The 21,967-nt window shown below is 51.2% G+C and overlaps 1 protein-coding gene across 1 annotated transcript in view; it reads left to right on the top strand.

Annotated features, from left to right (window-relative positions):
- Positions 1 to 936: 936 nt before the first annotated feature.
- The window catches only part of LOC144939614 (insulin-like growth factor-binding protein 2), a 28,187-nt gene continuing 7,156 nt past the window's right edge, over positions 937 to 21,967 (top strand). Inside the window, exon 1 of the mRNA XM_078866712.1 lies at positions 937 to 2,196. Coding sequence (XP_078722838.1) covers positions 1,812 to 2,196 — 385 coding nt within the window. The 5' untranslated portion in view covers positions 937 to 1,811. The remainder of the gene's footprint in view (positions 2,197 to 21,967) is intronic.

Raw genomic sequence — 21,967 nt, 5'->3', positions numbered from 1 at the left:
AAAAACCTCTCTTATGGACTTGCTGCTCCGCTACTGTGAGGGCTGATGATGACGAAGTTTATGGTGCCGTGGCTTCTACTCATTTTGTAGATGATGATGATGCACGCTCCTGCTGCTACTGATGATGCCACTGTTGATAGTCGTAATAATCATGATGCTGCCACTGCTGCCGTTACTGCTCCTATAATTATGAATGCTGCTGAGTCTGTTATTTATGACGGTGCCATTGCTGCTACTAATGGTGATCGTGCAACTGATGATGATAAATCGGCGTGCCAGAGTGCGTGCAGGCTGACATGTCGGCCTACTATAGAAATAAACTGTGCAGTGTGTAGGTTGCAGACACGACACCACGGATGGAGACAGAGTGGGTCTTACTGGCAGCAATCACATACGTGCATGCGTCTCCGATGGCATTGTTAATACAAAACCGTGAAAAAGCGTGACCTTAAGTCAACTGTTGTACAGGTTTTTTATTCACCGTCAGCATCTGTACCAAGGTCCCCCTCGCGTTTCTGGTGAGTGCGTCCTATTTCAACGTGATTTTGCCGACTCTGTGAATCTGCGGTGTCAAGCGAGCGGGGGTGTCAAGCGAGCGGCCAGGAACGAGCCCAAGCGCACGCTACTTTCGAGTTCCCAGCAAAAAAGCCCAACAGGGGAAGCCGCTGACTCAGCGAACCTGCGCTGCAGTGCACGGGAGGTGGAACGGACTTTGTGACACTTACGCGCCGGGAGGGAGCCAAGCTGAGTTTGCGGGCATGGCCGAGAGCGGAGAGCGAGAGAGGGGAGAGAGTGCGTGTGTGCGGGGCGGGTGGTGTGTGGCGAGGGGCGTGGGTCGTACTCAAAGTGCCTCGCCTCCCCACCATCCAACCCCACCACCACCGCCACAATCACCACCACCACTACTACCAGCAGCAGCAGCACCCCCCATCGGCACACCCCCACCCTCTCCAACTTACACTCGCTCCTCCTAGGGCACCGCCCAAAACCGCGTTCGCTCACTCTCACTGGGTAGCTCCCGCCTCACTCCTGCGCGCGTAGGGTCGCGTCACACTCCGATCATTACCTGTGTTGCGCAGGTAAGAGAGACATCGCCTTGCCAGTGTTTGGGTGCCCGGGCACTTTCGCACCCGTCCGTCCATCCGCGCGACGCGCACGCGCACGCACGAAGGCATCGGACCGAGGAGGAGAAGTCGCGGTCTTTGTTGTGTGACCAGCGCGGTGTTGAATTCTTTTTTTGTTTTTTTTGTTTTAAAGCGAGTTATGTGCATAGCCAAGGTGCGGGAGACGACGACGTTGTGACGGTGTGATCTTCCGTGCGTGTGTGCGTGTGTGAGTGAGTGTGTGTGAGTGTGTGAGTGAGTGTGTGTGAGTGTGTGAGTGAGTGTGTGTGAGTGCGCGATCGTTGTTCCTTGAGTGCGTGCCCTGCGTACGCGTGTACAATCAAGTGCGCACGCTCTCTGCGGGCGTGTGCGCAATTGGGTCCGCGTGCGCGCGCGTGTGTGTGTGTGAGTGAGTGTGTGTGTGCTCCCCTCGAGTCCGCAATTAAGAAGAGCTTTGTGTGGCTGAGCTGTGTGCGCCGCGCATCGCACGCTACCGCCGCCGCTCCGCTTTGTGTGCATTGCGCGGGCGTGGAGCGAGTGCGGGGCGTGTGCGTGCGTGCGTGCGCGCGCCGAAGCAACTCCAAACCGCACACACGCCTAGTCCCGTGACTCAGTCTCTCATCCTCTGAGCTCGATCTCCCCGTCTCGCCTACTCGCTTCGCTTCCGAGCCGCGTTGCGGACTCATTCCCGAGCTGCGCTGGGCCCGCATGGCGCTGCTGGCCATGCGCTCCTGCTGGGTGCTGCTGCTCGCTCTTGCCGCCCTGGCTGCGTGGAGGCCCGGCCCTGGGGTTCGGGCCGACGGGGCATTCCGCTGCCCGACCTGCACCCAGGAGCGAATATCCCGGTGCCCGCCGGCGCCTCCGACCTCCGAGTGCGTTGAGTTGGTTCGGGAGCCGGGCTGCGGATGCTGCCCCGCGTGCGCGCTGGTCGAGGGGGCGCCGTGCGGAGTCTACACGGCGCGCTGCGGGTTCGGCCTTCGCTGCGTGCCACGGGGAGGCACCGAGAGGCCCCTGCACGAGCTCATCGAGGGGCTGGGCCACTGCGTTCGCGCCGGAGACGCAGGGGGCCCCACCGCTGAGGCCGACACGGCAGGTGTGTGCTGAGACCGCACGGCCACGAGCCAAACCCACCATCCGTTGTGAGCACGATTTAAATGGACGCGTGAGCGTGTTGAGTAATAATGCCTCCCGCATTTATCCAACAAAGCCTCAATGAGTCAAAAGCGTTTTCGGGAGGGTCCTTCTTTGAAGTGTGGCCAGCTAGTCCCATTGATGACTGTGTTGCCATTAATTAGCGCTTCCATGATGATTGTTGACGCTATTTTCTAAGACCGTAGTCACCCTTGAAGTTGAGCCTCGTTAACTACTTGGATTGGAGATTGAACGGGGGGGATACCAGGTGTTGTACGATTTGGCTTCGAGGTGGGCAGTATATGGCAGCACAACGATGGATTCGTGTGTCCATCTGTGCAAAGCGCAGTTTTTTCGTATGCATGGGTTTTCTCTGGGTGCCCTGGCTCCTCCCCCACATGCCAATTACTCATTAGGCCGAATGAAATTAGCCCAACGTCCCAATGTAGGCACTTCCTCAAAATAACTCGGTGAACTTTTTCTGGATAGATACAGGGCATTATTAGCATCGTTATTGTCTTCCACATTTATGATAATCACTGTCCCAGCCAAAGGAGGTTTCCTTTTGACATAATGAGTCTGGGTATTATGCTTGGGCCTGCCTGTGACACAAGGAGCCGTGATTAAGAAGGCAAAATCGCAAGATACATCCTCGTTATGTCGGGATCAAGACGTGCTCATTGCGTACTCATCGTTAACCACGGCCACGGGGAACAGCTGGTGAGCATCAGTAGTCGAGGCTTCAGTTCAGCATACACCCCCCTTCGTGTCTTTTGTGTCATTTTGTTGTCTCCACGAGCCCTGAGCTTTGTACGCTGCCTTTTCCAAGGAGCGACTCGACGTCGCTACTTTATTAACATTAGCCCGCTTGCTTTCTATCCTAGCTACGAGTTGGTCGTGACGCGTTTCAGTTGTTGGGTTTTTTTTTCTTTTACCCGGCTGCCCATGACTGAGCTCCCATCTGAACTCCCCACGGACGGATTGTTCATGGTCGGGTGCCGTTTACTGCGAGTTTCGTATAGACAAACTTCTCGGCCACAAAGGCACATCCATCCATCCATCCCCAACAACACCCCCCGCCCCCCCTGGTCACCGAAACGCGCCCACCCCATGCGCACCGCGAAAGCCGCAACAACGCAAGCCGGCTCGTGCGACTTCGCGCGTCTCACTCCCGAGACCGCCGACAGCTTCCCCAACAACAACAACAAAAAAGCCAGCGCTGCATGACCGCTTTAGCGAATGGACAATTCGCCCCTTAATATAGCGCGGTTGTCCGGACAACGTCGGATGACTTGGATGATAACAACGCCCCTTTGGTGAGTGAGCGAGTCAGCGGGCAGAGAGCGCTGTGCCACGTTCCTGTGCGTGTCGCAGCGCGCTCTGCACGTGCGCGGGGAGAGGAGTTGTGGGGGTGGTGGTGGTGGTGGCGGCGCGCGGGGATTGGGGTCGGCTGGGTGGGTGGGTGGGTGAGCAGGCCGAGTCAAAACTCCAAAGTCGAATTATGAAATAGAATACAGTATGCAAAGAAAGGCACACACTGCTGCTGCTGCCGCTGCTGCTGATGCTTGTTGCTGCTGATGCGTGTTGCTGCTACTTCTCGCTAAGATTAACTGGCGTTCATTGGCCGGAGATGCCTGTCAATGTCACTTTGCCACGAGGTCAGTAACCCTACATGCCTAATACCCGGAGGTCCCATCCCTTTAAGTCACTAGAAAATACCCCCTCCCCACTCCTCCTCACCCCTCCTCACCCCCGCCCCTCCTAATCCATAACCCCTCTGAGTAGGTCACGAACATCACCCCACAGTGGTCGTGTTATACGCGCAGCTATGGGACCGTGTTTAGGGTCACCATCGTAGCCATGTGACACGGCGCCGTGGGCCTGGTTGGTAATAACGATGATCAAGTTGACGATGTTAACTATCCAACACGGGCTCAATTGCATGTTTAAAAAATTTGTGGAAACAGAATGTATTGGATCTAAAACATGCCCCGAGAAGCTGCTGGCATCAGTTGTCGGTGTGTACGTTCTGCCAGATATGTTCGTTTCACCGAATCTCAATACTCGGAAAGATAACTCGCTCGGCCGATGTGTGCAGCAAACGCTCAGTGATCTCTGGCACGGCGCTTTGCACTGCTTCTTTATCAGCGACGGTGCTCAATGCGGGGAGGGGGAGGGAGGGAGGGAGGTGTAAAGTGCACGACTGTGTTCCACTGAGATTTTTCTCTTTTTTAAAAGGCACAGCTACCTTTATCATTTCCCTTGCGGAAAGACTTGGGCAAGAACAACGGCACGCATTCAGTTGCGAATGCAATGACGACTCTGGGGGGCCAGTGGTTAGCTGCACTGTGATGCGAACTTGGCAACCCGAGTTCAATGAATTGCCGGCAACAGCCAGCAACACTGAAGACGAGTGATATCTGAATTGTCCCTGGGTCTAACCCAAACCTTCTTCACCAACCTTAGCACTGGTTGGCGTGGTGAAGTATGGTCAAACAATCCCCCCCCTCCCCGTAACCCATGTGAGGAGACCTTCTTGCAATCATTGATTTATTAATGATTGTAAAAAATTAGCAAGGCTCAGGCTAAAATGCAGGTCATTCTACAGTATAATGTAATCCCCTTCTATGAGTTAATTCCTTCAACATAGCATCTGGCTCCTGTTTTAGTTGCACGCACCTGGCTAAAACTATCGAGATAATAGAAAAAATAACTACAATTAACTGTCGGATAATGAATGATTTAAGAACATTGCCATTACATATAATTCTGTATATTCATACTAATGCACCGTATTTCTCATTCGACTTAATTCATATATTACAATGTATCATCAACGGGCGCTTGTGCAGTTCATTGCTCACGTTTGCCACTCGCTATTCACGCGAAGTTTGCGGATCACACTTTGAAAACCCGACATTGTAGACCTCCGTGAGAGTTCGGTTCCAATGCCTCCATGGCTGCACTCCCAACGGGGGGGGGGCCTCACAAGCCAATAACGATCTCCAGCACAGGCCAGCCAAGCAAACACGAAACTGGCCCAAGTATGGAGATATTTCCTAAATGTGAACTTTGTCTGTAATTGTTTTAGTTTGTTTGTTTTTAACATGCATAAAAAACACACACATACTGCAAATGGCCTTGTCTCAACAATTAATTTGAAACGGAACATCCATCAGACGCCCCGGAAGGAGAGGATAATAGCGCTGTAAAAGCTGCGCAGGTACGGGCAGGTATAGGCAGTGCTTCATTTCAACCCGAACAGTTTTGAACGCTTTTACAGGGGAAGGGGGTTCTATTGGCCACTTCCACGTCCATCTCGCCTTATTTTCACCTCGTCGTACCCTATATTCGTAGAAACATGTCCACACGATTCTAGGAATATACAATACGATAATATAGATGTGTAATCATAATAAGCATTGTACTCTAGTGACCGTGCCGGACTCCACGCAAACTCCACTCCAAGCCAGCAGGAGCAGCGTTCCGTAAAATATCGAGTGACAAATGAATCCCCTGGGTATGGGTATCTCCACAGTGGTGGGGGATGGGTTAAGGAGGAGTAGGAGGATGCTGGGTTGCCAGCTGGCAGGGCTGTGATGCGGGTGTCACTCAGGCGAGGGGACGGTAACCCCCTCCAGCACTCGTGAAGGCTGCCAGCCCCAGCCATGCATGGCCACGCTGCCTACGTGACTGAGAGGGCACTCCCAGTTCGGGCACATCCCCCCCCCACCACACACCGCAGCCGCCCCGCCCCTCGCTCGCTCGGATCCGTGTCAATCACACATCATCGTTCTCCAGCCACTGCTCGATCAAGGTCCCACAAAGCACTCGACGGCGCGTGTCCTTTCGCACGTGACTCCGTCTCGGGCTTCGCTTCAGTCGGCGCCGTCCACGCGTGCACCACCAACACCAAAACTGCTCTGCATGTAATTATGAGCTACCCGTCGGAGGCCGTTGGACTGCGAGAAGGGCTGCGTGCAGAACGAGAGTGACCGAGAGAGTGAGCGAGAGGTGGGGGTTTACATAAAGCAAAATTTTTTTAAAAAAATTACGAAATGATGAACGAAGCAAAGTGCCGACTACACCGAGCATCTTCTTGTTTCCACTGATCGTAAAAAAAAGAGAGATGGAAACAAATGAAAAGAGGGGAGAGGGGGGGGGGGTGCTCTAGCGAAACGCCGGAGGTGGGGATAGCAGTCGCATCAATGGTCATTGTTGGTCGCTCGTACGAGTCTGTGGTTAGTTGGTTAGGGCCCTTGTTCGGGACGATGCAGTAAGACAGCGTGCGCTGAGCTCGTTGGTCAGGGGCAGAGTGGGAAGTCGATCAGGGGTTGTTGCTTTGTCAAGGTTAGTGTCGATGGGAGGGCTGGTGCTAGTGGCTGGTTTAGGATCACGTTTAGGATCAGTGCTAGGACTAACACTCGCGGTTTGCCGGCTGGTTAGAGTAATATCATGAAGGTTTTATTTCCCGGAAAATCCTGATTATCGTGATTTTTTTTTAGGAAGTTCCTGCCACTGTTTCACGACGGGGAGAGGGGGGCGATGGTTGCTGTGTTGAATCCCCATTGAGGTATTGGTTAGGGTCAGAGTGCGCGTTAGCGCTAGTATGAGTGGCTAGTTGGATGGTTCGGGGTAGTGTTTGTTTGGCTAGCATGTACCTCGCCAGGAGCAAAGTTACGGCCCCTCCAACGTTCAACGTCTGGAGTTTCCATCTACGCCATCGCTAGTGTTTTTTTTATGCCTGATCATCCCAACTCGTTTGCTGCCCTCACCTCTCCGTTGAGTGTGGAATAAGGGGGTGGCTGAGTCAGTGCAGTAGATATAGGGTGGCACTCGTTTTCATGCGACGACAGAGTGATTGCGGCGATGTGATTTGCGTTAAGGGAGGAGGATGAGCAGGAGGCAGCAACAGCAGCAACAGCAGCAACACGTGCAGCGAACTCGGCCACGCTTTCCGCACTCCAGAAGCGACGAAACTCGAGTTGTTCCCGATAAACAACGCGTTGCATTTCAGCGCGCGAGCGACGCATGCACGGCGCAGTGATAACGCGATGCTGACATTCGCACAAATGGCTCTCAACTCGTGAAAAGCTCACATGGAAGGAAGGGCGCGTGGCGGTGGAGGGGGGGGGGCGACCAGTGGTCTTGATTTGGGAGATCCGCCAAAGCAAAAGTCTTGAGGTTCCGCTGCATGATCAGAATATATATTTATACTGGAGGAATCATATGAGCTAGAAAGCTCTTTTGTCACAGATGTCCAGTAGATTGGGCCGTGGTGCGCGCCTGTAACATTTGGGTTTTGCGGAGATAAAATCGTGTTTTTGTTGTTGTTGCGGGAGTTGGACACTTTCGCAGAATTTCTAGTTGTTATATTCTACTGCGCTGCCAATGGTGCAACAAGCACGACATTTTGGTTATTTAAGTTTTTGTCGATTACTCAATAGCTACGATTAGGTGACTATCGCCATGCCAAATTACAAACTTGCCATCAGGATGCATTTAAAAAATGTAATTCTCATCAGGCCCCGTGGTCTAAAATATCCAACTCGTATTATCCACGCTTGTATTTGACCTCTCTGTGTGCTATGTAGAGGGGTCATTGTCCGAAACGATCCCTATTTTTTTTATTTTAAGGCCTCATAGTCGTAGCTATTGACCTATGTTGATTCTTTGTTGTAGAGTTACGAGTTCACCGGCAGATGGCAGTATGGAAAGTAGATTGGTAACACCAGAGAATTCGAGTTAACCAATGACACACGTGGTGGACTCTGCTTGTCCTCCAATTTCCTGCCACACTCATGCCTGCGGCATTAGCCAAACATCCCCAATGTAACCTTTTACGAGACCAAGTCTCGTTTCGAAGAGATTTTCTTGGATATATAAGACGAATAAAAGTGTGTCCATGCTCTACACGTTTGGGGGCAGTGCTTAACCCGTTCACGGCCCCGAAACAGTGGCGGGAATTCCACATTCCTTTGACCAGTCGGTCATTCCATGTGATGAAACAAAGATTACGACGTACATAATTGCTAGTCGATTTTTTGTTACTCGGGTAACGTGTTGTACATGCCGTTTATGTTGTGCTGCACCTTCCAGCCTTCTTTATCAAACTATCCCATCGTGACCTGTAGTTTATTTCAATTGGTGAGAATAATAATGACTCTCGTAAAATCTGCATGGCCACGAGGAATGGCGATGACCTTCACCCAGCAGCGGAGTGATTATAGCTGATGATGATGATAATGCGAGTCGGAAGTCTGAAAGCCATACAAGTCACTCGTTGTTTTATTGTTGTTGTCTAGCCAGTGGTCGTTTCGTCTCGGCGCGTGACCGACCATATGCAGTGGGAGTTGTGACTTGTGGGTCGGGTGCGTGACCGCGCTGCGCGATTCGTGACCGCGCGTGCGCCTCTCCCCTCGAAGGGTCGCGCAAGGCCCCGATTTCTTGACGAGCCCCTCCGCAGAGACGCGATGAGAGCGTGGTGAGCGTGAGGGCTGGAGCGATGGGGAGAGTTGAGACGAGAGCGGAGGCCAGGCCGCTGCGTGTTTGATCAGAGATATTTGTTGACGTTGCTGCCTTGAACACTAACTGGTTATTCATTGACAATTCCGAGTTACTCATTCATTCACATTCCTGCCACTCACAATAGCAACTTGCAACTCCCCCCCCCCCACGTCAAATCGCACTATATAGCAATAATGATGACGAACTGTGAATAGCCCAGTGATGGGATCTAACGATGATGACCATCAACACCATCATAATTAATAATAAACTAATGTCATTTATGTATCCATGCAAGCCCCCCCCCCCCCCCCCCACGTGTTGTCAGTGGTATAGCGTGGGTATCGTGGACCTTTGGTGCAAGGAATGAAGTGGAGATCTCCGTTGAATCACTGCCCCCCCTGGCCCACTACTCGTCATATCGCGGTGCTGCTTCCCATCGGCCCGTGGGCCCTGTGCACTCTGGGTAGCTACGCCACAGTCACTGGTCCTCTACCGGCTGACCCATCACCCTCCTTCCAGGAAGGTCCTGCTTGCAGGATGTTTTGGCCAATTTCCCATTGAAACTGCACGTGTTTTATTGTTGTTGCTTAATGTTTGTTTTTGTCTCTTGTTTTGATGCCTTTCAACTTGTTTTTTTTCTAATTCTTGATTTCTACCCGTGCATTTGTTTTTTTGGGACACGGCCAGGTCTCGTGCGAGGAGGGGGGGTGGGAATGAAGACACGTGTCTCTGATTGGGTTCGCACGCGGTTAAAAATAAAGGCGCTCTGTCTATTTTAACTTCCACGTGAGGGGGGGGGGAGGAAACGGCAGTAACCTGAGAAACCTCACCTCGCATACTAAATGAATAACAGTGACATGGGGCGGGGGGGGGGCTGCACAGACGCTGATTCACGAACCCACTGGCTGAACTTCCAGCCTCCAGCTCAGTGGTTCTTAACCTGGGGTGCTCCCCCTGGGGGTGCGAGATGCCCTTTTATGGGGGGAGGGGGGGGTGCGAGACGTGGCCAGGTTTTATTCGAAGGTAAATTATCGAAAACACAAATGAAGCACGCGGCAACGTAAGTACAACGTGTACTTTGTTTCATCAAACCCGCTATGTTTTTGTTAACATAAAAAAAACAACACTGGTCAAGACACTTTTTCTGGCATAAGGTATTCCAACGCTTTTAAGGTAATTTTGGGGTGCTGATTCCAAATCTGGCATCAGTTTTTGTCTATCACATAAGGTTTTTGAGATATCAAATATTGAATTTTCAATAAAAACTGCAGAAGAGAAATATTAAACAGATGTGGATATCTACATAAAATGATATTATAAACACACTATCCTAAAAATACAGCACCATATTTTAACACTAAAGCAGTCACTGACTCGCAACAACTTGCAATCATAAGTGACAGAGTTAATTTCGGGTAAAATCAATTAAAATGGGGTATGCCGATAGCATAAAATGAGATGGGGTAGAGCAAATCTGAGATCAGATTTGGAATCAGCACCCTGATATTAGTCTAAAACAGCTGCAAAAGTCCAGGCCAGAAAAAAATGTTATTTTTTTTGTTGACCAGTGCAATTTACGATTAAGAACCACCGGCCCTCGCCTCAGCACAACTCTACGGCTTTGGGAGTTCCACACATCTGTGATCCACCAGCAATTGGCGACAAAGCGTCGCGTGCTTTGCACAACGATGCCGGTAATTACCGTGATTACCCAGGATTGCTGTGATCAAGTCACTTTATAATTGTTATGAAACACTATTATCATCACGTTACGATTAGCGAGGTATCATCATCATTAACATACAACTGGCCCTGTTCTCAAATGACAGTTTGGTGATTCTCACCTCGGGTTAAGAAATGAAGAAATAGCATACGTTCAATATCTAGAAGGAGAGGAAGAGGAAACAAGGCCAATGACGATCCTTTTGCCGGAGTGGGAAGGTACAGCCTCACATTGATTGATGGATGTCATCCAGTGGTGAAAATGCCACGTTCCTGTGGCAGGGACTAATCCCTGCCTGGGTTGACCTCTGCTGACCTCCTACCCAGGCGTCGTAGCCTCACAGATGGCGCTCGTTTTACCCACCCAGGGGACGTCGTATAATGTGAGTTTTGAACAACAATCAGCAGAGTAAACCTTAGGTACTCCTGTGTTTCCACTGGTGGTGTAGGGTGTTCGTGTGGCAGGGGTGTAGTGCACACACAACTAATTATGCCTGCTTTATGTGAACATTAAATTGCCTTGTGCCTGCGTGGTTTTAACCTCGTGTCAAGGCGGCTGCATTCTGTCCGATTCTGACGTTCATTCCTGTGCCGTTGCCTGTATTTTTAAAACTGCGTACACAGTGCAGTCCTTAATATCTTATCTTGCCAGCGTCTCTATGTCATGTCTATGTATTTCTAATACGTTAGCAAAATACATCGTTGTATTGGGGGAGAGTTTTACTGTGGTGTTTGAGTTGCACTGCATTGTCTGGGTTTGCCTTTAGGTCTGAACTTTACAAGGTTATAGCTCAAACTCGACGCTGCCTGTTTGCTATGCCAGTGAGGTCATCGTTACCTGAACATCAGTGGTGCTATCACGCTCAGAAAATTCACGAACGAATTCATGACAAGTTACCAAGGCCGTAGCCGTGGAATCAACTTTGGGGGGGGGGGGGCAAATGTTCTAGGGGGTCGGGGGGCCCCCCACAGAAAAAAATCTAAATTTGAAAAAAATTTCCTGCCATTTCTTGCCTAAAATATTTTAAATTTCACTAACACATGGGACGGACTTTTTTTTGTACAATAATATCTAATAGTGCTTTGTATTACATTGCTCTGTTTTCTTTGTTTACCTTTCTTGTTTCATCGTATGCAATGGCAGAGATTAGGGTTGAATAAAGTACAACCATAACCACAATCATATGAACAGAAATCTATGCATTGTTATATGAAGACAAGTCCAGGTATTGTGGCCAAGGTTTAGCAAATTGTTGTTTTTATTTACATATTTACAAGTAAACTTGGGTGGGCAGCAGGGGCGTTTGCTCTGCTCTCCTATCTTGTCCTATCTTGTCCTCTTCAGCTGGTGCTATATTCTCCTCTCTTCTCCAGTCTTCTCTTTTCCTCTCCTCTGCTCTGCAGTCATTTCTGCTCCTTTCCTCTGCTCTCCTATCCTCTCATCTCCTCTCAAAGGCAATGAAAGTTTTTTTGACTTGCCATTCTTCAAGCAAAGGATCCAAAGGCCGTTTTGCACTTATCGTTGACACCGATGAAAGACCGGCATATTCCTTCAATGTCCAGTCTGTCCAGTTTCTCCTGGTGCACGTGACACATGGTCACATGATTCAGCCTTGTTTGACTCATCGAAGATCTAAGCCATGTCTTAAGCCTCTTCGCGGCACTAAAATTCCTCCCAGCCTCTACAGAGGAGGCAGGGACGACCAGCAGAAGCCTTACTAAAGCTTCCACCTGACTGAAGAAACCTCTCACCTCTGGCACCATCTCCCTAATAATGCTAGCAACATCTGAGCTCGTTTGATATGTGTAATTAGCCCCAAACATGGCCAGCTGCACCTGCAGTCATCTTGAATTCAATTCAGAAGACTCGTCTACCACCTTGTCTGTGTCTCCACGTAGCAGCACATTTTAAATCTGCTGCAGCTTGTGGAATCCAGCTTGATCAAACCTCTCCATGAATTGAGTATTCACTGTGTCCAAGGCGTTGGAGAATTGGGCTCTGTACAAAGACTGGGCATCCGGATGGATATGTGCTGCAGCCTGACCGGTGTAACGCTTTGTAGGTTTGCGGATATGAGGTATCTGAATAGGTTGTAGGTCCAATTTTGCTGCCATAGCAGTTTCTTTTGCGAACAAGACATCAATGGGCTCCTCTCTGTTTATAAGCTGCAGGGAGGTGTTCAGGCACTCCAAATCCCCCATCAGGTCTTCAGCCTTTACAAGGCCGAGCACAGTGTTCCCTTTTAGAAATGTTCCATGAAGACCATTGGCCTTAGTTGAAGTGTCAGATGAGCTGCATGATGCCATTTCTTCAAAGGCTGTCAGCACTGACTCATACTGGCTGAGAACTGAGCGGATGGCAGAGGGGCAAACAGTCCACGTGGTGGGACAGAGAGGTTTCAACGAGGTGAAACCATGCTCTGATTTAGCGATTTCCTGGAAAATCACCTTTAACTTGCCAGATTGATTAAAAAAGCCCCTCAATTCATGCTACAGACCCATTGATTCTCTTCCTAGTGGTGTGGACCACAGTGATAATACATAACCAGCGGTTGTTCTTTCCTTAAAATGGCTTGCACCCCCTGCAATCGTCCAGCCATATTTGCGGCACCATCATAGGTTTGTCCTCGAAGTTGGGACAGAGGAAGGCCTAGACGCATCATCACATCACTTGCCATCTTGGCTATATTTTGCCCTGTCGTTGATGACACTTCGAAGAGTCCCAGGAATTATTCCTTTGGTTGTAGATCTGCATCTAAAACGTGGAAACATATTGGCTCCTGCTCAACTCCTGATATCTCCTGGGCAGAGGTCGCAAACGGGTTTTGATTCCTTACCCGTACCTGTACCCGGCCGCACCAGGGTCGCAAACGGGTACCCGTACCCGGCCGGGTACGGGTAGTCGGGTATCGGGTAGGGTACGGGTACCCGGTTGCAACCTCTGCTCCTGGGTGCCATCAATGATAAGTGCGAAGTGGACCACTGGCATTGATGTTATTTCCGACGCAATTTTTTCGACGATTGTATTGCCCACCAGCTTCAAAATTTAGTTTAGCATTTGGGGACTGGTGAAATCAAAGTGACCTTTTAGCCCGGTGGTCAGCTCTGCATCGCCCTCTGCCTTGTGCTTTAGAAGCTGGCTGAAATTCACACTCTTCTTATCAACGCCTCGAAAAGCCAGACCTTGCCATGTCAATACTTCACACCCCCAACAATCTTCATAAGATTTCTTCTCGCTTGTTGCTGCTGTCTTTGAAGCTCACGTGAAAGTTGCACATTAACAAGTTTTGGCTCCTGAATCCGAATCATCACAGCTAATTTGTGACACGGGCTGTCTTTTTATGCGCACTACATTTCTCCAGTGCCTTCTTCCAATTTTGAAAGCCAGTCTTGACCAAAGCTGAATCTGCTTTTGACGTAAGCTTAGACTTTTGTGTTGCAAAGTGTATCGCACAATAGAAACAGAGGACCCCTTTAAGAAGGGGCTGTAATTGAGCCAAGTATAATCTTTGAACCATTTCTCCTGAAAGTAGAGTGTCCTATTTGATAGGGTTTGGCTAGGTTATGACATTAACATTTGGCTGATTTGGGCGAGGTCCAAGCACCTCCTCTCTCTCTCTCTGTCTGTCATTGTCTCAAACTCACTCTCCCTGCTTGATTGTATTAGTTGAAATACACATGAGAAGCCATACTTAGAGGAATATCTCAGCTTAAATTAACATTAGGTTTAGACTGTTGTGATGTCATTATTCGGTCTTAACCATCAACATTTGCTCCTTTTCTCACTCATCTCCTTGTCACCTGCTCTCCCTGCTCTGTCGGCATCCTCATGCCCTCTCTCTCCCTCTCTCTTTATTCTGAATGTACCAGAGTGAACATGAAATAAATATTATCAGTAAACAAGTGGTGTTTCTTGCCATGATGTTCTGGAATGGATTAATAACCATTTCTGATCTGAATGGCAATTATTATATCGAGAAACATTGACTCATCTCTTGTACCGCCGTATACTTATATCATCTGACTGGTACTCATTTTATTACTGCTCTCAACTTACTTTTCTTCTTTTCTGAGGCTGCCCAAAAAACTGACGAATGTCACTGCCGCCCTTCCTCTTGCTCATGATGACACTGACTGTGAATGAAAGCTGACTGTAATACGATTGCTTGCACTTTAATCAAAGAAACACTAATAATACTCTTTGTTTTTTTCGGTAAAGTCACGGAGATAGGAAATTAATAGATCACGACGTTTCTATCTACGTGACTTTAACGAAATAACCAAAGAGTATGGATTCCTGCAGTCACCAAAGCTTCAAATCAAGACAAATAATACTATTTATCATAAGCAAGTGCAGCTATACACTATACTAAACAAATATGCAATAATTGACGGCTACTACTGTCGACAAATATTGCACATGCAGCGCAACATAAATGATTGACACTTTACTCAGACTTCACGTGGGCTTTCTGACAAATATAATGTGTGTAAGTCGATGTGTGTGTGTAAATCGATGTGTGTGTGTAAATCGATGTGTATGTGTTTGTAAGTCGATGTGTGTGTGTGTGTGAGTTGATGTCTGTGTGTAAGTCGATGTGTGTGTGTGAGTCGATGTGTGAGTGTGAGTTGATGTCTGTGTGTAAGTCGATGTGTGTGTGTCTTTTTCGCCTGGACAACGCCGGGTACTTCGCGCTAGTATATTATAATTACGGCCTTGCAAATTACAATTCACTGAATCCTGAATTCCCCCCACCCCTTTACATTTAATAAATTGTCACGATTCGGGGTCATAATTAAATCCAAATAGTTTTTGGCCCACATTTTCTGTCTCATTTGTAATGTTTTTAAAATGTTCTATACAGTTTGTACAGTTTTGGCTTGCTCCATTCGCCTAAGTGCAAATTGTAAACGTGCATTCCCACGTGGATGATTTAATGCATGTTTCTTGGGATAAAGAATCAGTTTTCATTGATTAACAGGTGTAGTCTTACATGCCTAGTGAGTATACATTTATTATTTAATATGCAGACTTGTGTTAATCCACTGCTGATTCAAGGCCCCCATGGCGTGTTGGTTCGTGAGGGTTTTTAACCATACTTTACCAAACTGGTCAGTGTGGTTTGGTGATTTGGGTTGGGGGGGTTGCAAGAACAGCTCGGATATTACTCACCGCAACCGCCACCACCGATGTTAACCGTGTCTGGGGAACTCAGGTCGCCGGGTTCATAGCGCGATGCACAAAGCTATGCGCCCACTGCTGCAACTCCCCAGTGAGTTCCAGAAACGTTTTTTTTGTTTCTTGTATTTCACTGCTGCAATTTAAAAGTCACTCTTCTACATGCAAATGAGACACGTGAACCTCCGTGGTCAAATCTCCATGCAAGTCAAATTTTGTGTGCGGGCCGTGGCACTTTAGTTTTGTTGCTTTCAAAGGGAAATTGTGGCACAAAGATTCACACAATGCCCACCCCTGTCATCAAAACCTATGCCGTCATCTCTCCCCGATCAATTCAAACATTGCAGCTTGTTTGACGGAAGTAAATTTCGTTGAAGTTGGTTCTTCTCCCACGCGTGTTGTATGCGGTAGTTCAGTGCCCATTATTTAAGGACGGTGAGCACCGATTGAGGTTCCCACACACTGGTTTGAGAACTCTGATGATGACACAGGTACCATTTGTTTTTCGCTATTTAGTTGTGGGCGTTTTTTTTTTCTTTCAAACTTGCGATGTGTGCGTATTACGTGCACGGGTCTTTAACGTTCCACAGTGCAGCGGACGACGCGCTTTGGTGGTGTCCGGCATGAATCACAGGGCAGCTGCAGGAGGAATGACAACGTTTGACCGAGTGCAAAGCTGGCTCAGGGATGGTCCCGCTGAACGGCCAGGCTCCACAGCCACCACCGGTGTGATATATTGCACTCTTTAGAGGGAATCCAAAAAGCAAAAGCAGACCCCCTTTGGTAAACACAGTAAAATGTTGCAGTTGAGGAACTGACGCCAGCACCAATGACGCAGAGCCGTTAAGAATTGATGTACCCCAAATCGTCTGTTTGTCGGCCGCGTATCCATGTGAAACCGTGTCGTGTGTTTAACCCGCACAGGCGGCGTTATTGGAAATGGCACGAAAGTAGGTCAGTGTCTTTTTTTATATCAGTTAGGCCAAATGGGTTGGCAACCAAAAGAACAAAAATAGCCAAAAATAAATTTAATTCGGAAAAAAACCCCCGCAATACTTCAAGAGCCGCGATGCATGTGAATACAGAGATGCAGATTGCCAACTCCTGCCCATGGTAAACTGGACTCCCATGATATATTGGACTCCCATAGAAACTGGTTTCCCATGGCAAACTGGACTCTCATGGTAAACTAGACTCCCATGGTAAACTGGACTCCCATGATATATTGGACTCCCATAGAAACTGGTTTCCCATGGCAAACTGGACTCTCATGGTAAACTAGACTCCCATGGTAAACTGGACTCCCATGATATATTGGACTCCCATAGAAACTGGTTTCCCATGGCAAACTGGACTCTCATGGTAAACTAGACTCCCATGGTAAACTGGACTCCCATGATATATTGGACTCCCATAGAAACTGGTTTCCCATGGCAAACTGGACTCTCATGGTAAACTAGACTCCCATGGTAAACTGGACTCCCATGATATATTGGACTCCCATAGAAACTGGTTTCCCATGGCAAACTGGACTCTCATGGTAAACTAGACTCCCATGGTAAACTGGACTCCCATGATATATTGGACTCCCATAGAAACTGGTTTCCCATGGCAAACTGGACTCTCATGGTAAACTAGACTCCCATGGTAAACTGGACTCCCATGATATATTGGACTCCCATAGAAACTGGTTTCCCATGGCAAACTGGACTCTCATGGTAAACTAGACTCCCATGGTAAACTGGACTTCCATGGTAAACTGTACTCCCATGGTAAACTGGACTCTCATGGTAAACTGGACTCTCATGGTAAACTAGACTCCCATGATAAACTGGAATCCCATGGTAAACTGGACTTCCATGGTAAACTGGAATCCCATGGTAAACTGGACTCCCATAATATATTTGACTCCCATGGAAACTGGTTTCCCATGACAAACTGAACTTCAATGGTAAACTGGACTTCCATGATCAACTAGACTCCCATGGTAAACTGGACTCCCATCGACGCGAGTGCAACAAAAACACTGCCCGAAATTGATTAATGAAATAAAAAAGTGCCGTTTTTTTTCAAACGGAGTGGCTTCAGACCCCCCTAGGGGTCGATGGAATGTCCCAAATGAATTCACCCACGAGGGGGGGGGGAGGGCATCCTCGTGGGCAGCCAAAGTTTAGAAGGGCAGGTTTATTGGTAGAGATAATAGGCATTGCATTAGAGGGACCAGCCTAATGAGGGTAAATTTTACGTGGCAAGGGGAGACGGAGGGAGAGGGGCAAGAAGCAGGCATGCAACGGACCCATCAATTTGCTGATCAAAAATGTTTTCCACCGGACAATAGTGGATTATAATTGACCACGAATGTAAATGCTTTTCTCTCTGCGACGTTTAGGCTAGCGGCGCAAACTAAAATTGTCGAGGCAGGACAGAAAGAAATGAGCGAAATGTCAGGGGGAGGGTGAAATGTTGCTCGTCCAGGAGGCGAGAGGGCTGGAGACGCACTGCGTGTGAGGAGACGCACTGCGTGTCAGGAGACGCACTGCGTGTCAGGAGACGCACTGCGTGTCAGGAGACGCACTGCGTGTGAGGAGACGCACTGCGTGTCAGGAGATGCACTGCGTGTCAGGAGACGCACTGCGTGTCAGGAGACGCACTGCGTGTGAGGAGACGCACTGCGTGTCAGGAGACGCACTGCGTGTCAGGAGACGCACTGCGTGTGAGGAGACGCACTGCGTGTGAGGAGACGCACTGCGTGTCATGAGACGCACTGCGTGTCAGGAGACGCACTGCGTGTCAGGAGACGCACTGCGTGTGAGGAGACGCACTGCGTGTCAGGAGACGCACTGCGTGTCAGGAGACGCACTGCGTGTCAGGAGACGCACTGCGTGTCAGGAGACGCACTGCGTGTCAGGAGACGCACTGCGTGTGAGGAGACGCACTGCGTGTCAGGAGACGCACTGCGTGTGAGGAGACGCACTGCGTGTCAGGAGACGCACTGCGTGTCAGGAGACGCACTGCGTGTCAGGAGACGCACTGCGTGTGAGGAGACGCACTGCGTGTGAGGAGACGCACTGCGTGTGAGGAGACACACTGCGTGTGAGGAGACGCACTGCGTGTCAGGAGACGCACTGCGTGTCAGGAGACGCACTGCGTGTCAGGAGACGCACTGCGTGTGAGGAGACGCACTGCGTGTGAGGAGACACACTGCGTGTGAGGAGACGCACTGCGTGTCAGGAGACGCACTGCGTGTCAGGAGACGCACTGCGTGTCAGGAGACGCACTGCGTGTGAGGAGACGCACTGCGTGTGAGGAGACGCACTGCGTGTCAGGAGACGCACTGCGTGTCAGGAGACGCACTGCGTGTGAGGAGACGCACTGCGTGTCAGGAGACGCACTGCGTGTCAGGAGACGCACTGCGTGTGAGGAGACGCACTGCGTGTGAGGAGACGCACTGCGTGTCAGGAGACGCACTGCGTGTCAGGAGACGCACTGCGTGTGAGGAGACGCACTGCGTGTGAGGAGACGCACTGCGTGTCAGGAGACGCACTGCGTGTCAGGAGACGCACTGCGTGTCAGGAGACGCACTGCGTGTGAGGAGACGCACTGCGTGTCAGGAGACGCACTGCGTGTCAGGAGACGCACTGCGTGTCAGGAGACGCACTGCGTGTCAGGAGACGCACTGCGTGTCAGGAGACGCACTGCGTGTCAGGAGACGCACTGCGTGTCAGGAGACGCACTGCGTGTGAGGAGACGCACTGCGTGTCAGGAGACGCACTGCGTGTGAGGAGACGCACTGCGTGTCAGGAGACGCACTGCGTGTCAGGAGACGCACTGCGTGTCAGGAGACGCACTGCGTGTCAGGAGACGCACTGCGTGTCAGGAGACGCACTGCGTGTGAGGAGACGCACTGCGTGTGAGGAGACGCACTGCGTTTCAGGAGACGCGCTGCGTGTGAGGAGACGCACTGCGTGTCAGGAGACGCGCTGCATGTCAGGAGACGCACTGCGTGTCAGGAGACGCACTGCGTGTCAGGAGACGCACTGCGTGTCAGGAGACGCACTGCGTGTCAGGAGACGCACTGCGTGTCAGGAGACGCACTGCGTGTCAGGAGACGCACTGCGTGTCAGGAGACGCACTGCGTGTGAGGAGACGCACTGCGTGTGAGGAGACGCACTGCGTGTGAGGAGACGCACTGCGTGTGAGGAGACGCACTGCGTGTCAGGAGACGCACTGCGTGTCAGGAGACGCACTGCGTGTCAGGAGACGCACTGCGTGTGAGGAGACGCACTGCGTGTGAGGAGACACACTGCGTGTGAGGAGACGCACTGCGTGTCAGGAGACGCACTGCGTGTCAGGAGACGCACTGCGTGTGAGGAGACGCACTGCGTGTGAGGAGACGCACTGCGTGTCAGGAGACGCACTGCGTGTCAGGAGACGCACTGCGTGTGAGGAGACGCACTGCGTGTCAGGAGACGCACTGCGTGTCAGGAGACGCACTGCGTGTGAGGAGACGCACTGCGTGTGAGGAGACGCACTGCGTGTCAGGAGACGCACTGCGTGTCAGGAGACGCACTGCGTGTGAGGAGACGCACTGCGTGTGAGGAGACGCACTGCGTGTCAGGAGACGCACTGCGTGTGAGGAGACGCACTGCGTGTGAGGAGACGCACTGCGTGTGAGGAGACGCACTGCGTGTCAGGAGACGCACTGCGTGTGAGGAGACGCACTGCGTGTCATGAGACGCACTGCGTGTCAGGAGACGCACTGCGTGTCAGGAGACGCACTGCGTGTGAGGAGACGCACTGCGTGTGAGGAGACGCACTGCGTGTCAGGAGACGCACTGCGTGTCAGGAGACGCACTGCGTGTCAGGAGACGCACTGCGTGTCAGGAGACGCACTGCGTGTCAGGAGACGCACTGCGTGTGAGGAGACGCACTGCGTGTCAGGAGACGCACTGCGTGTGAGGAGACGCACTGCGTGTCAGGAGACGCACTGCGTGTCAGGAGACGCACTGCGTGTCAGGAGACGCACTGCGTGTGAGGAGACGCACTGCGTGTGAGGAGACGCACTGCGTGTGAGGAGACGCACTGCGTGTGAGGAGACGCACTGCGTGTCAGGAGACGCACTGCGTGTCAGGAGACGCACTGCGTGTCAGGAGACGCACTGCGTGTGAGGAGACACACTGCGTGTGAGGAGACGCACTGCGTGTCAGGAGACGCACTGCGTGTCAGGAGACGCACTGCGTGTCAGGAGACGCACTGCGTGTGAGGAGACGCACTGCGTGTGAGGAGACGCACTGCGTGTCAGGAGACGCACTGCGTGTCAGGAGACGCACTGCGTGTGAGGAGACGCACTGCGTGTCAGGAGACGCACTGCGTGTCAGGAGACGCACTGCGTGTGAGGAGACGCACTGCGTGTGAGGAGACGCACTGCGTGTCAGGAGACGCACTGCGTGTCAGGAGACGCACTGCGTGTGAGGAGACGCACTGCGTGTGAGGAGACGCACTGCGTGTCAGGAGACGCACTGCGTGTCAGGAGACGCACTGCGTGTCAGGAGACGCACTGCGTGTGAGGAGACGCACTGCGTGTCAGGAGACGCACTGCGTGTCAGGAGACGCACTGCGTGTCAGGAGACGCACTGCGTGTCAGGAGACGCACTGCGTGTCAGGAGACGCACTGCGTGTCAGGAGACGCACTGCGTGTCAGGAGACGCACTGCGTGTGAGGAGACGCACTGCGTGTCAGGAGACGCACTGCGTGTGAGGAGACGCACTGCGTGTCAGGAGACGCACTGCGTGTCAGGAGACGCACTGCGTGTCAGGAGACGCACTGCGTGTCAGGAGACGCACTGCGTGTCAGGAGACGCACTGCGTGTGAGGAGACGCACTGCGTGTGAGGAGACGCACTGCGTTTCAGGAGACGCGCTGCGTGTGAGGAGACGCACTGCGTGTCAGGAGACGCGCTGCATGTCAGGAGACGCACTGCGTGTCAGGAGACGCACTGCGTGTCAGGAGACGCACTGCGTGTCAGGAGACGCACTGCGTGTCAGGAGACGCACTGCGTGTCAGGAGACGCACTGCGTGTCAGGAGACGCACTGCGTGTGAGGAGACGCACTGCGTGTGAGGAGACGCACTGCGTGTGAGGAGACACACTGCGTGTGAGGAGACGCACTGCGTGTCAGGAGACGCACTGCGTGTCAGGAGACGCACTGCGTGTCAGGAGACGCACTGCGTGTGAGGAGACGCACTGCGTGTGAGGAGACACACTGCGTGTGAGGAGACGCACTGCGTGTCAGGAGACGCACTGCGTGTCAGGAGACGCACTGCG

This window comes from Lampetra fluviatilis, chromosome 2 (assembly GCF_964198595.1).
Source record: "Lampetra fluviatilis chromosome 2, kcLamFluv1.1, whole genome shotgun sequence".
NCBI lineage: Eukaryota > Metazoa > Chordata > Hyperoartia > Petromyzontiformes > Petromyzontidae > Lampetra > Lampetra fluviatilis.
This window is presented reverse-complemented; position numbering and strand designations above follow the sequence as displayed.